Source organism: Diadema antillarum, unplaced genomic scaffold, assembly GCF_040938485.1.
Source record: "Diadema antillarum isolate AM-2024a unplaced genomic scaffold, OU_Dant_1.0 scf00000018, whole genome shotgun sequence".
Taxonomy (NCBI): domain Eukaryota; kingdom Metazoa; phylum Echinodermata; class Echinoidea; order Diadematoida; family Diadematidae; genus Diadema; species Diadema antillarum.
Genome location: NW_027270907.1, coordinates 214505 through 229949, shown reverse-complemented (window position 1 = coordinate 229949; position 15445 = coordinate 214505). Strand labels below are relative to the sequence as shown.

Sequence of the window (15445 nt, the reverse complement as noted above, 5' to 3'; positions counted from 1 at the left end):
CGCAAACCAAGTGTATCCTACTAGTAACTTTCATTTATTTCATTCAAGCATAGTCGGTCAGCACCAGGAATGTTTTAAGGTATAGGATGATTTTACATAGGACAAGCAAAAAAGAAAATCACATGCTTTTATTTTCACGTTAATATTGTGTTGCAGAAATGTGCAAAAACTTTCACACATACATCACTCAAAATCTTTTCTGCCTAAGCATGAAGAGGCTTGTCTTGTACTTTTTGCACAATATTATCATGTTACAAAAAAAAACATAAATCTGTTTTTTGTTAAAGGAAAACCCTGTCAACCCTACTATTGGTACTTCATTGTAAATATGCTAAAAACAGAGATCAGCTAAACTCATTAATGTAAGATCGGAAGAGATAAATTCACCTCATTACAAGTGGTACCTTGTTCTAAGCGAATGTGCTGTAGCACCTATACCAGTAGCCTGTGATGCTGTCTATCCCAATAACCAAAAATTTCTTTTTTTCTTCTTCTTTTGCACAGGTGCCCTGTACGCTTGGGGCAACGGCGACTACGGCAAGCTAGGTCGCGGCAACAGTGATGGTTGCAAGGTGCCCAAGGTGGTGGAGAAGCTACAGGGGCATCATGTGATCAAAACCTGCTGTGGCAATCACTTCTCTTTGGCTCTCACCAAGAATGGTGCCATCTATACATGGTAAGATTTTTAAGTGTTTGATCGATTTTTACCGCACCCACTTAGTTTTTATAAATATCCTCCCTGGTTTGTTTTTTTATACCCCCGCCAAACGAAGTTTGAAGGGGGTATATAGGAATCAGCGGACGGTCGGGCGGTCGGGCGGTCGGGCGGTCGGGCGGTCGGGCGGTCGGGCGGTCGGGCGGTCGGTCCGTTGCAAATCTTACTTCCTCAGTTTTCAACCGATTCCCATAAAACTTGGCACAGATGTGTGCCTTGGGTTGTAGATGTGCAAGACGTATTTTTTGACAGTACCCAAAAGTATGTTGCCATGGTAACGGCATATTATGGGCAAAAATGGGTACAAATCTTGCGTCGCGAACTCCTCCCACAGTTATTTGATCAATTTTTATGAAATTAGGTACAGATGTTCATCTGAATATGTTTATGAGCAAGACACATATTTCCGCAGTGGCAAAAAGTGCGTTGCCATGGTAACGGCATGTTATTGGTAAAATATAGGGCAAAATGCTTTATGGCAAAACTGCTTCATCAGTGTTCTTCCAATTCTCATGGAATTCACATTGAATGTTTGTCTTAGGATATAGGTCAGCATGACACATTTCTTGACAGTGACAAAAAGTATGTTGCCATGGTAACAGCTCACATATTATGAGCCAAAATGATGGAAAACTTTGTGTTGCAAACTACTTCCTCAGTTTTTGCCCAATTTCCATGAAACTTGGTACAGATGTGTGCCTTTGGTTGTAGATGTGCAAGACGCATTTTTCGACAGTACCCGAAAGTACGTTGCCATGGTAACGGCATATTAATGGCAGAAGATCAAGGAAAGATCTTGCAGATTTAACTACTTCCTCAGTTTTTTTGACCAAAGCTTATGAAATGTTGTTTTGACCAAAGCTTATGAAATGTTGTTTGGTGAGGGTATAACCAGTCGCTGTAGCGACATTTCTAGTTGTTTTTTTTGTAATAAGGTACAGTAATTATGTCTTATGCATGATTCTATTGGATTATGTTTGATATAGGCACTGTGAGCAGAGTAGGAAGGGTGGGCGAAATGCTTATTGCATGTATGTATGTATGTGTATTTGTGTGTATGAATGCAGGTTAAAAAACAAGAAATAAGTTCTTTTTTTTGCATGTATGTTTTTTTGTGATCAAGTTGTATCATGATTCGAATACTAACTGGTATCATTTATTTTTATGTGCTTGTATTTCTGTGTGAATGTGATTGTTGTCATTGAACGAAATCTGAATTAAGAATTCAACAAAAGTTATATAAAACATGTATGTATACATTTATTTATGTATGTATGTATGTATGTAAGTATAATGAAAGATGCATTGGAATTCTCTGTACTGTTACTTTCATCTTCACAGGAACTCAGTTGAAAAGCATGTGGATGACACCAGTTATTCAGCAACAAAAGCTCTTACATGACCAAATTTGAACTGTAGCAGTATATATCACAGAGAAGGAAGAATGATATGTGTTAGGCCTTTATGCACGGTTCTAGCAGATGTACGTAGCCTGACTGATGCAGGCTCTTGGAAGTATAAAAGATAAGCACACTTTGTGTAAATACAACGTTAGAAGTAGTGTTGGACACATTTGCAAAAAACAGAATGAAGCAAGACACTATGTTGAAATTTTACTGTTTCTGGAAAAAAGAAAATGCATTGATTAATCTTCCATACCTAGACTGCATATGATATGAAGAGCAAACAGTGAACTCGAAATTGTACTTCTCTGCACCGAATCTTTGTGATCTTTCTTCTTCAGGGGCAAGGGAGAAGGACACAGACTCGGTCATGGCTCCGAGGAGCACCAGAGGTTCCCCAAGATGATCGAGGCCCTGCGCGGCAAGAAGGTCACCGACACGGTCGCCGCCGGCTGCCATACCATCGCCATCACCGAGTCCGGCGAGTTCTTCTGCTGGGGCCGCAACGACCAGGGCCAGCTGGGTCTGGGGGAGGCTGCGGTGAAGACCAGCAAGGGAGAACCCACCCTTGTGGAGTGTATGGAGGGGAAGAAGCTGTGCGGACTGGCTTGTGGTGTGTCACAGGTAAGGGAGGATCATGTCCGCAGCTTGAGGGTTTACCCTATAAAGGCTTGGGGGAGAAATCCAAGCTCCCCCCCCCCATAGATATTCTTCATTCATGTGAAACAAGAATGCTTCAATATTGTCTACCATACACGACATGAATGAATCCCCTCTCTGTGTAAGGGCAGAGACATTTTAGTTGAATGTTTTGTTATTGAACAGCATGCACAACTTAATTCGCTGAATGCGTTCACAGATGCCCATCACCTTTTTGTTTCCCACTCCCTTCTAATCCTCCTCCCCTGTTGCTTTCCTCTCTCTCTCTGCCTCCTCCTAGACCTTCGCCTGGACATCAAGCGCCCACTGGTCAGTTGGTCTCCATGTCCCGTTCAGTGTGGACGTGACCCGGACCACGTTTGAGAAGCTGGACCTGCTGCTGCAGAGGGTGTGCGAGGGGATCGAGGGGTCGGGCGACTGGCCCCCTCCCCAGGAGAAGGAGTGCATGGTTGTGGCTGCCCTCAACCTACTCAGGCTCCAGGTATGGTTGGAAGAACTTGTGTCAGGGTGGTGTTACACATTGTGTATCAGTGTGTTGTGTTTAGTCTCTTTGTGTGTGTATGTGTGTGTAGAACTGGTGTCAGAATTGTGTACCCATTGTGCACACATTGTGTACCGGTAAGATAAAATAAGAACACATATTTCCTTCATCAGAAATATGAACACATTTTCTTCATCAGAAATAAAAAACACATAGTTTCTTCGTCAAATTAAGAACCCTTAAGAACACACATATTTTCAAATGTGGGAAGAGTGACAGATAGCCATTTTCAGGGCTGCCTCTTACTGCAGAAAGTAGTCAGTGCATTGTGGACTGGATGTCACCAAAGTCATATATTTCAAATGAAAACACTTATTTCTGAACTGTGAATTTGAATGCTTGATAGTAAGTGCAATTTTTCACATTTTTCACAAAAATATGACTTTTGCCTTAAAACTATGCTTGTCCATTTCTTATTCCTTTCTTTCTTTTTTTTAAAACTGTGTATCAATATGTTTTCATGTGTGCAGAGGTTGGCAGACCCTGTAATGGTGTATTATGTGTGGTGTTACTCACTTACCATTCCCCACAGCTTCATGTGGCCATCAGCCAGAGCCAGGACCACGAGCGCCTGGGGCTGGGGCCCAAGAGCCCGCTGCTGTCTAGCCTGAAGCAGCGCATTGTGGAGCTGGCCAGCAAGGCTGGCATCATCACCACAGTCCAGAGTGCTGCCCAGGCCACCCTGCAGACCGGCTGGTCCATGCTGCTGCCCACGGCCGAGGAGAGGGCCAAGGCACTCTCTGCCCTGTTGCCCAGCGGAGGTCAGTTGACCCCCTTTTGGGACCTTTTTGCCCTTCCCAACATGATTGTGTAAAATCATAAATTTTCTCATTGCATGAAACTTGTGCAACTCTGCTGAAATTTCCAGCATGATTTTATTTTTTATTTTTTTCTACATACATGCAATGTAGATTTTTTTTTTTCCAAGCTTTATTTTTTGAATAGATTACTGATATGCAGTTTGGTTTGTTTTTTTCATGAAATATATAGCGTCTTGATATTTTGATTGACAGTCTTAAGTGTATCTGTTGCCTTGTGAATACTGGGTTAAAAAAAAAAAGATGGCGAAACAATAGCTAAGTTAGGACCTGCACCTGTTCAAAATTTACGTGCATCATCAATTATTACAACAATTAAAAGAATTTCCTGCACTGATGTAAAGTTTCCTTGCATCACAATTACATACTTAAGTAGAATTGTACACTTTGATTTTTGGCTGCAGGTACAGAGAGTGTGTCGATGACACCAGGCAGACGCTTCATGATGGACCTACTGGTGGGCAGCCTGATGGCGGACGGAGGTCTGGAGTCCGCCCTGCACGCCGCCATCCGTGCCGAAATCCGTCAGATGGAGAGTCAGCGGGAGAAGGACATCGCCGACCCCAGCAGCGAGGGTGAGGCGGAGGAGGAAGAGGGGGCCCTCCTGCTCCAGGGGCCCGAGGGGACCCGCGACGGCCCAGAACAGGTGCCCCTGGAGGGGCACCGCAGCAGGAGGAGCAAGAAGAAGAAGGCGGTCGTCTCGGCGACCAGCGAGGAAGGGGGCATCAGTATGAGCATTCCCTTGCTGCAGTTGGTGCAACAGCTGCTGAGGTGAGAGATGGGATTAAAGGATGAATTACATCACAATCATGAATTGTCCGAAGTATGCACTGAAGAATACCTAAATGATGATGTCATGGTCTCTTGTTATAGCTTGAGTTGGAAACAGGTGCGAGCATAGACACTCAGGCCAGGTGAGGTTGTTTTCAGCCGGTTTCCATGGCGATGAATGACTATGACATCACACTTTAGTACTTTCTAGAGATTCCCCACAGAGTAAAAGCTGTTGAGGATGGGTGAGACCAAACTTTAGTGAGAAAGGAAATCATTCATCATGCTCGCTGCAAGAATATGAACACACTTGTATCTGAGAAATTGAGCATCTTTGGTAGAAGTGGTCATGAGTAGTTTGCATGATGAATCATGGCATTGCTTTTTTTTTTTAATACTGCAAGTGAAAAGACTTCTTTGAATGTTTCAACTTTCTAATTATGATACTGGAAGGACAGTCAAGAAGTATTGTTAAAGGGACACAGTCCTCACGAAATTTAAAAAAATATGTTGTTGTTGGTACCTCCAATGAACTACTTTCACCAAAAACAAACTTTCAAATCACCAAATAAGCTCGTACATTTTGGTTGAAAAAGTGTGACTCTGCATGGTGAATATGCTAATGAGCAAGTCATGGCGGAGAGTCATGCGTCATCGATGCACAACTCTTCCCAGCCGTGTTCTGCTCGTTATCTGTACGCTCCCTAGTTTACCCGGATGCATGAAGACGTCGGTGGCTACTCCGACTCGTATTTGTCATTGTTTCTACGTTGTGTGTGTGTGTGTGTGTGTGTGTGTGTATGTATTGTGTATTATATTCGCACGTGTGGACGGTACAACTAGATGATAGATCTACGGTAGATACGCGTACGCACCCCGTACGCGGTTTGCCCTTCGCACTTTTCCAGTCTCAAGCGCAGCTGCAGCCCTGTCGCCGCTCATGCATGTTCTATAGTACGTACAGAGTGTACATATTTGTAGGTAGAAACGATTCTACACAGGCCTGCTGCTAGTACACTATAGGGGCGACCGCATTCAGCGTCGTCTGGTCAGTCTATCTTACATCAGTGGTTTTGCTCGAATCGTGCAGAAAATTTCCCAGGAAAATCCTTTTTTCCGTCCCAGACCCACAAAAGTATCGTGAAAGGTGAGCTGTATGGCTGGGAAATATCGGTACAATGATGCCGAACATAAGAAACTTACGGCCTACAAAATCTCGAAATCGTGTTGTGACCTACCTGTGCGTGGACAATTTGAGAAGCGATGTTTTTACGTGGACCGGCAGGCTGTGGCCCTCGGTTATAAACCGAGAAAACTCCTGAAACCAGATGCAATCCCGACCATTTGCTCACATGAGTTATAAAACAGAAACACCTCGAGCATCGACTTCGAAGAGAACCGAGGGAAAAAAGCGTAGAGAGGTAAGGAAAGTGGCTAGCTATGTTTAATTTACCGTGGGCCTGCAGCCGGGGTTGGACTGCAGTACAGTGCCACTGAGCTAGCTGCTGCCAGTGCCGACTGGACATGCACGGCAAAGTGGAGCGAAATCATATCCCTACGACCCCCTGTGTTTACCCTTCCCGGCTCACGTCATATTTTTTTTTCGAGGAAAGGCGATAATCTGACTACTTACAGAAATATTGAGATACAAACAATATTTTCTTTGAAGAATTCGACTCTCTCATGCACAGGTTATCTTCGGTTTGAATGCCAAAATCGACTGGACGGAGTCGAGTGTACTGTGTATACATATGGTAAGGATTTGCGCGCGAGAGTGGTTTCTACGCTAAGAAGTATGCAACACGGACGGAAGCTAGAAAAGGACCGTGCCTATTTGATGTCAAGTTCATGGTATATTTGGTTTAAAAATACATATAAATTTATGTTAACAATATTAATTTTTCGTGAATTATATATATCTAAGCTTGAAATATTTTGTTTGAAACTATAAAACCACAAACTTTCACATTATATGATAAAATTGCTACTAATCATCTGAACACTTAAATTGGTTTTTAGAGGCACGGCTGTCAACTTGGTGTGTAGGGCATGCACTACGTAGCATCTTTTTGCCGGCTCTTACACGATCGCTTGCAGGAATTATTTTTCAAAAATCGCGTACGGAGACAATTTTTGATGTCCAAGCGTATAAATTGGTGAAAGTTTATATTTTTTACTCTTCTTAATTATCAGTACAGTGAAAATCTCAGGACTGCTTCCCTTTAAGGGTAAACCAAGATTGATTGCAGAATTATGAGACTCTGTGCAAAATATTCCTTTGCAACATTTTTGTTTTTATTTATTTTTTTAATTTTTTAATTTTTTATTTATTTTTTTTTTATTTATTTATTTTTTTTTTTTTGGGGGGGGGACAACAGATAGGACTGTTCCAGTTGCTATGTAACACTAAATGGATATTGCTACATTTAAAAGAAAGAATATCAGGTCCTTGTAAAAGGGGAACTTTAAACACGAGAACCTCAAGATGGTCTAGCCAGAAATCATGGATGTTATCCCTACATCAGATCTTGTCCACCTTCACTGCTGATATAAAAAATGTTATTTCCTGTAACTTTTCTTTCCCTCTCTCTTTCCCAGGAATGCATCCTCCCTGACGCTTTCCAAGCTGCAGGAGCTCTCGGCCGAGTTCAACAAGATGGAGCCGCAGCCGGACAAGATGTCTGGGGTCAAGTCCACCTCCCTGGAGCTCCTGCTCAAGTTCCAACGACTACTGGTCCACACCCTCTTCCCATACGAGGAGGAGAAGCAGAAGGCTTGTGCCCAGGGAATAGGTGAGGATCCTTGTTTGTCCAACATCAGGTCTTTCTCTTTAATCTCAGAGCTGCTTAGTCCCCCTGATTCTGCAGGAGGCTTAATGAAAACTTCTGTAGTTCTCTGTGTCTAGATAAGAGAATATAAAAATCTCCCTGCATCTTCAAGTGTTTTTGCCCATTGAAATGCATATTCAGCAAGTATCTCCCCTGACTGCTCTTTTGGGTCTCCTTGATTTCACTGGCTGGATTTCAGCAGCCCTGGAATCTCAAGGCTCAAATATCAATGCAATCGAAGTGAAATTCTTCTTCTTTTTTTTTTTAAATTTCACTGAAAATTCAATAACTGAGAAATCCACCCTTTGTCCAAGTATAAATGTGTTGTCATGTGCAACACTTATATTTAATATTAGCCATCATTTGAAAAAAAAAATAGAAGGACAAGTGAAATCCTATAGTGCTGTAAATTCAATGTACAACAGAACCACACATTTGCATTGAAATGCATCATTAAAAATATGTAATGCTCAGCTACATTGACATCAGTATTTTATACTTTTGGAAGTACACATTTAGAATGTCGCTGTGCCACAAAGGAAGTTATACCTGTGAGGTAATGAAATTGTTCTGTTGGGTAGTGATGGCCAGTTAAACCTTAGCATGTCTCTTCGACAATTAGAACCAGATATTTTGTAGCATACTCGCAATGATTCATCTCCCCTCAGATGCTGAACTCCTTGGAGCTGGATCCTTACTCAAGAAGTATGTGACACTCCTGGTGACCCACATCAGAGACATCATGCCCACAGCAACCACTCTGGCGGCCCGGTCTCCCAAGCGGTTCGCCTCTGTCGCTGACATCATAGAATCAGATCTATCAGGTATATCATACACTCTTGTTTTCTTCGCATTTCTATTCTTCTTCACCTTCACGTGTCTATGCACTACTGTATGCACCATATATTTAGCCAGTCTGTTTTGTTGTTGTTGGTTTTTTTTTTGCAAATGGGGACTTCCCGACAACTTTGCGAGTGTTTGAATTCATGATCGTGGGATGCAGTAATGAACATAGGAATATATTAACATGTACGTTACTTTGGTGTTTCGATATGATTATGATATGTGACCCGCGACAACGGTTTCAGGCAAAAGTCGCAAGAGCACATTCCCTCCTAGGAGGGGTACAAAGATTTTGACCATTATTTTTGTCGATTTAGTTTTTTTGCAGAAATCGAATCTTTGGTATGTTTTCTACATCTACATTAAATTTCATAGCATAAGACTAAGTTTTTCCTATCGAAAATGGAATTTTAAGCACCCTATGTTGGATCGCACTCGTCAGTTTTGAGCTTCTTTCGAATGCCGCGCCAATATCCCCAGTGTTGCTACGGCGCACGGTCTCGCATGCGATTGGCTGGTGCGTCGCATACATTTACATAATTCGGCTTTCGGAGACACCAGTTGCAGCGTGTGGGGAATGCTTTGTCCACGCGTGCACGATTACATGCTCCATTGTTCTTGCTATAGTGGTTTATACGCTCGCTCGCTCGCTCTGTAGTGCGTGCTCTTCGTGTGGCTTTCTGTCCAAACTATTCTACCGCAATGTTCGACAACGGAAGTGAAACAAAAATTGTGTAGCATGACATAATCGTGTGAAAAGAAAACTAAATATTCTCAAATGTGTCTACTTGTACATGTAGTAAAGATTATGACAGCAGACTGACTCAATGGAAGGCAGATAAGAGGAAAGGAGCAGTCACATGTGACCAATTATATTCAAATACTACACGTCAAAATCGCACCAAACTAACGAGTTGTGTTTTTTTTTTATTTAAGCATGACCCTTGCCAGCACTAGCAATTCTGCTTTCAAAAGGGTCGCCAATGATAAAGACAAATTAACCACAATGAAAACGCGATTTGTAAATGTGTGGATTCGCCACCGCTCCTGTTACATATGCACATTGCACAGTCATGGCGTGTGGATGCCATTGCGTAATGCGTGCACCGTACACATGTACATGTACACCATACGTGCAATTATCGTATTCGCCATCTTGAAAGATGTACTGGTAAACAAACCCGAGCGAAACACATTGTTTTTCGGCTCCATACGCTGAGCTCCGAGGAAGGTGCCCGGGAAATTTGACTCTCTCAGGGAGCCAATCAGAAGGCGATGTGGTTGCTAAAGGCGGGGCTTAACATCGATTGGCACCATCGTACGGATGGGTGATTCTCCCCTCGCATCGCCGCTCGGACATTGTCCTTGAGAAAGAGGTGAATCTTCAAAGCCTGTTTTCTCGCAATTTTGTGGGGCTAACAACTTAAAAAGTGCATTTTATTTCTCTTTCTATGCCCACTTATGGTGCCGAAGAATACAAGTGTTTTATATCAATGCAAAGCTTAGGAAATGAGCAATGTGATTCAGTGAAAAAATGAATTTTCAAAATTCCCGACTTTTGCCTGAAACCGTTGTCGCCGGTCACATATGTGTAAGGCGCTTAGAAACCATGTATTAAGCGCGGTAAAAATGCTAATTATTATTATTATTATTATTCATGTTGGGATCAGAGTAACTGTTTTCATGTGTTATTGATTTCATGACGAGCACCCAACTCGCGAACTTTGTGAAAATAAAAACCCTGCGAAATATATCACAGCCTATACAGTAATTGTCTGGGTACATCCGGTGAGCAATATTTCAGTTCACCAAGATAAGCCTATTTGGACAGCAGGGACCAGTGCTTGTGCAGAGTTAGTGGTGCACATTATTGGCCTGTTGCACTTGTTGTAGAAGAGATGAGACAACTTTAGCGAGCTGGGTGTACATTGGAGTGCATGTAGCTGAGGGGAAAAATGATAAACAAGTGAGCCTCCTCAGAAGATTGCATTGACCGTTGCAAGAGGAAGTCATGTTTTTAGATGTGTTCTTCCAGAGATTAACCTGCAAAAACATATGCCACAGCAGTAAGGGAAATGTTTATGCCATATCTTAAACTGTGATAGTATGCGTGTAGCACATGTCTTTACCTTTACAAAAAACTTAGACATTGCCTTGTAATATATGCAGTTGTTAACCTACTTTACATGTATGTGTGAGATCAACCAAATGCCATCATGCAGTTGACTTTGGCGTGGTATTTGTGTGCCCTGTATAGAGTATAAAAGTGATGATGTCAGTCCTTTGTTATAGCTTGGGATGGAGCCAGGTGCGAGCATGGTTAGCATTGGGCCGGGGGAGGTTGTTTAGAATCATTTCCATGGTGATGAATGGCCATGACATCACCCTTTGGTACTGCTATTGCTCCAGTCCTGATTATCTGGTACTCGATGATGTCCATTGACGAGTTTGTTCTTTCATTGACCAATGTCCAGGCGTGCTCCTCCCAGAGCTTGTCACCTGTCTGGTCATGCTCCAGACAAAGTGTCCACTGATCATCCAGAAGTGCGGAGCAGTGACGGTCCTGGCGGGGCTCCTCGACACCCTGGACTCCTTCAACCGGCTGGCCCCTGCCCTGGAGAAAGAGGACTCTGATGACCTGGCATGGCCTGGACTTCCTGGCGCTGCACGTGAGTTCTACCAAATGCTAACTTGTAGTCAGTCTAACTTGGTTGCTATGGCGTGTCAGTTACAATTGAATTTTATTTAGAGTTTACTTTTATGACTTTGGTACAAATATTGAAGAACATTAAGAGCTTAACAAGCAGTTGTATAATATTATTCTATATTTTAATGTAAAGCCATGGCTAGAACAATGGAAAAAGGGGGAAAGAAGAAAAATAGAATCATTGCGAGAAAATGGGAAACAAGCAGACCTTGGCCTGGAAATTTGCAACTTACACACTTGTCATATTCCAAGTCAACAGTATTACTTAAAATGCATATTGTATGAAAGACAAATAATGTTTTTCATGACTGCATAAGTTGTAAGGAAGTGAATTGACAGAAAGCATGTTTATTTACAAGTCTGTTTTTTGTGAAAAAAAAAAAACCTTTGTGTTCAACGATCAATAATTGCATGCCTGCAGCCAAGAAAATCCCATCACAAGGATCCAGACAAAAACTGGACACTTCACTATCTCCTATTTCAAAATATTCTTGGTCCCACACACAGGAACCCCCGTCAGTCTCCAGTCTGAGCCGGCTTCTCCGGACGAGCTCCCGATGATCCGCAAGGCCGACCTGGAGAACCACAACAAGGACGGCGGTCTGTGGGTGGTGATGGACGGCAAGGTCTACGACCTCAAGGACTTCCATGCCGATGCCCCCTGTGGCAGGGATACCCTGCAGCAGTATGCTGGTCAGTAGTAGATGATTGTGTGTCAGAGGTCATAAGGGTCAAGGAAAACACACGCAATGAAGATCACACATACTTAAAATCAAAGTCTTTGTACTCCAGTAGAGACCTTAACTATGCTGAAAGAATAAGGGATGTTTTGCAATTGTCAGCTAGCAAAATTCCAACATTTTGAAGCAAGAGGTTGTCCATATGGAATTCTAGTGACTGTTTCAGTTGTGAGAATGTGTGTTTTATAGCAGTGGTAGAAATGAGACAAATTGCACTGTGAATGTAGGAACAGTTTGTGCTGTATGAAAAGCTTGTTGATTATTATTTTGAATCATCTGGAAATCTTGGGATAATCTGGCTCACCGTGACATCGTATTGATATTAGGCTCAGAAAGTTGTTCAAAGTGTTTTTGTTTTTTTTTCCAGATACATACCAGTACTTAACCAGTTGCAGGTAATAAGATTTTGATGCAAACCAGTCTGGTTATGTTTTGGGCTAATCCTAAATAGTTCTAATGACTGTGACTGCTGCATTCCTTTCACAGCCCGCGATGCCACGGAAGCCTTCCATGCTGCCCACCACTCCATGGAGATCATTCAGATGAGAGAGCAGTTCCTCGTTGGGGTCTACATTGAGGTAACCTCAGTTTTGTTTCGTCTTTTTTGGTAGGATGGTTTTTTACCTGTTTGTCCATTCTTTCATGCTCTGTGCCTGTCACTTCCTCTTGACTTGTTTACCTTCTCTCTGGCTGTGGCAAATAGACATACTGACCTGAATTTGCAAGAGAAATTTAGATTTTGTCTCTGGATTATGCTAATATTGATTGCTTAGATACACATATGCCAACAGAAATCCAATACTTAAAAGTATGCTGACACCCATGTCTACAAGGTATGCCTGTTTTACTCCATAAACTAAATATAAACCATGGGTTTGAGTTTAACCCATGTGAATTGTGGCCACAGTGGTCTGTGCATATCAAACTTACTTAGCCAGGTGACCAAATGAATTTACGGCTTTGTATGTGGTTGTATGAAAAGACATTTTATCTGTGAGGGATAAGGTTTTAAAAAAGCTTTCCAAGATATTTAGTAATTATGGTAGGTATATTGCATGGAATATGCTACTTCCATGTAAGGTTTTGCTACAATATTGTTTTCCTATAGTTTTTACAAGGTACAGATGTAACAGTTATCATTTTAATTGTACCAAGCAGAAAAGGTCACTAAATCATTGCTGTAGAAGTCTCCAGTCTGAACATGGATTATGAGCAAATATTATTGTCAGGTGTATGTCAGTATTGTTTACATGTAAGTCATCTTAAAGGAAGTTTTGATGGTCTTATATTGTCGTTCATGGCAGCCGGAGCAGGATGAGATAGTGACGTCAGACAATGCAGTAATCTCTTCTCCCCTGATGGACACCGAGCGGGCCCTGGGCCTCCTGCTGGGCCTTCACTCTTGCCACCAGGCTCGCAGCCTGCCCGTCACACCGCCAGAGCAAGAGTACCAGGGTTGGCTCCGGTCACGCCTCTTCAGCAGCGGCATGCAGCTGGGTCAGCGTCCCAGCTACTTTGAGCGCGGGGGAGATGGTGACCGTGAACGCTCGCCCGACCAGTCAGCATCGCTTCTGTCGCCGAGCCAGGGAACAGTGCCCTCGCTGCACAAGTTTGACGACAACATGAAGTCCTTCTCCCGCTGTGCCTCGCAGGCGGACATCGCCAAGCCCTTCCTGCAGGCGCTGGCTGAGGGGCGCCTCCAGGACACCAACGTGAAGACGTTCCTGGCACAGTGCGAGCGCTACTGCCGCTCCCACCACCTGGTGCTGCCTATCGAGTTCTCGGTGGCGCACTCGGTGGAGATCGTCTGCCGCCTCCTCATGGCGTGCATCCTCAAGCACCACGACCTTGGCCACGTCGCGCTGGCCGTCGTCGAGCACAGCATCCAGACCGAGGGCGTCCCCGTTGTCATCCATCGGCACCACCATGTCTTTGTGCCGCGCTCCATCGCCGACATCTGCAAGGTTGTCTTCCAGGCCAAGAGAAGCCTTGTGAAGGTTAGGATCTTAGAAACAATGTGTGTGTGTTCATGTAAGAGTGTGTGTTATTCTGTAATCTGTTGCTGCTTTTATTGCTCTGAAAACTCTTATCTTGGCATTCACACTTTTGTTCATGTAGCAGTTTCATTGAAACAGAAGTAGAATAATACAGTGATGTAACACCCTTATATTCATGCAGGCAAAGAAATTGTATATTTGCACCTCTTGTTTTCTTGATTTTTTTTTTCATTCATTTGAATTACAGCAGTTCTCTTTGTGAAACTTGTGTCATCCCAGTTAAAATGTTGCCCATCTAATTTTCCCATGTTGTTTCGCATGTATTTTGGGGGAAAGATTTTGCCATTTTGTTCTTGTTTAAGCATGTGAGTGATTCATGCACTATCATTGTGTGCAATTTTTGTCCACAGATCCACCAGGACCGGTCCGTTGTCTACGAGGAGCTTTGCACACCTATCATTGAGAGACTGAGGTTCCTCTTCAATGAGCTGCGTCCAGCCATCGCCAACGAGGTGTCCTCCCTGTCACGCCTCAAGATCCTCAACACCCCGCCCCGCTGGAAGAAGGTGGTCCAGAAACTGATCCGCGACAAGCGTGCAGCTGCGTCTGCAGGTAGGGTCAGAGGTTACACTTCACATTCCCTACCCTTATAATGCTCTGGATCTGAACAGAGACCCCAAATTGCTATCATTGTGTGCACACTCTACTTTCCAAATCATCTTCAGGATATAATTCAAATTTGCTGATAGAGGCGTGCCATGAGAACATCTAGTAGCCTTTGGGTTTTTTTTTTTATAGACTGTGCCCCCATTGTTCTAACTTTTAGACCACAAATCAGTGATGATATTTTGCATGTTTATTCATTAAATGCAATAAAATTTCACCTGTTGATAAAACATAATAACACGAAAGTCAGTCGTGTCCAGAAGTATGTGCAAAAGTGTTAATCAGAGCCATATGTTGTGAAAGTGTTTGAAACTGTACCCGTCTGGAAAGCCAATTCTATTCCTTTTCTGATCAATTCCTATGAATAAAACTGATTGAGTATAATCTTCAAGTATATTTCTTTATAAATTTATATCTCCGATTAGTGTCCGGACATGTCCAGTGGAGTAATTTTGATTTTTACATTGTATTTCATCAATCTTTGCGCGATTTCAAATTGTGCATCTCTATGTCTGTTTCATTATATACTGCTCAGCTTTTAAAAGGGGGATGGCGTAAAATGATTACCGCTATAATTACAGACACATTTGTCTGAGAGAATGGCCGGTCATTATGTGAGAAGACATGGATCAGTTGTCTTCCTATTTGAGTGGCAGAACCAGTTTGACACATACTTCAAATATTTTTTAGTGCAGCATTTAAAGTGGGTTCAAATGGAATAAGGCTCCTTCTTGTGAACCCACTTGGACTAACAGA

The 15445-nt window shown here is 42.8% G+C and overlaps 1 protein-coding gene across 1 annotated transcript in view; it reads left to right on the top strand.

The window, feature by feature from the left end:
• The window catches only part of LOC139728088 (E3 ubiquitin-protein ligase HERC2-like), a 99405-nt gene that overhangs the window by 35523 nt on the left and 48437 nt on the right, over positions 1-15445 (top strand). Inside the window, exons 13-24 of the mRNA XM_071639054.1 lie at positions 505-676; positions 2460-2742; positions 3059-3259; positions 3852-4080; positions 4542-4908; positions 7507-7700; positions 8405-8560; positions 11054-11248; positions 11794-11979; positions 12513-12604; positions 13331-14023; positions 14434-14635. Of these exons, the coding sequence (XP_071495155.1) occupies positions 505-676; positions 2460-2742; positions 3059-3259; positions 3852-4080; positions 4542-4908; positions 7507-7700; positions 8405-8560; positions 11054-11248; positions 11794-11979; positions 12513-12604; positions 13331-14023; positions 14434-14635 (2970 nt within the window). The remainder of the gene's footprint in view (positions 1-504; positions 677-2459; positions 2743-3058; positions 3260-3851; positions 4081-4541; positions 4909-7506; positions 7701-8404; positions 8561-11053; positions 11249-11793; positions 11980-12512; positions 12605-13330; positions 14024-14433; positions 14636-15445) is intronic.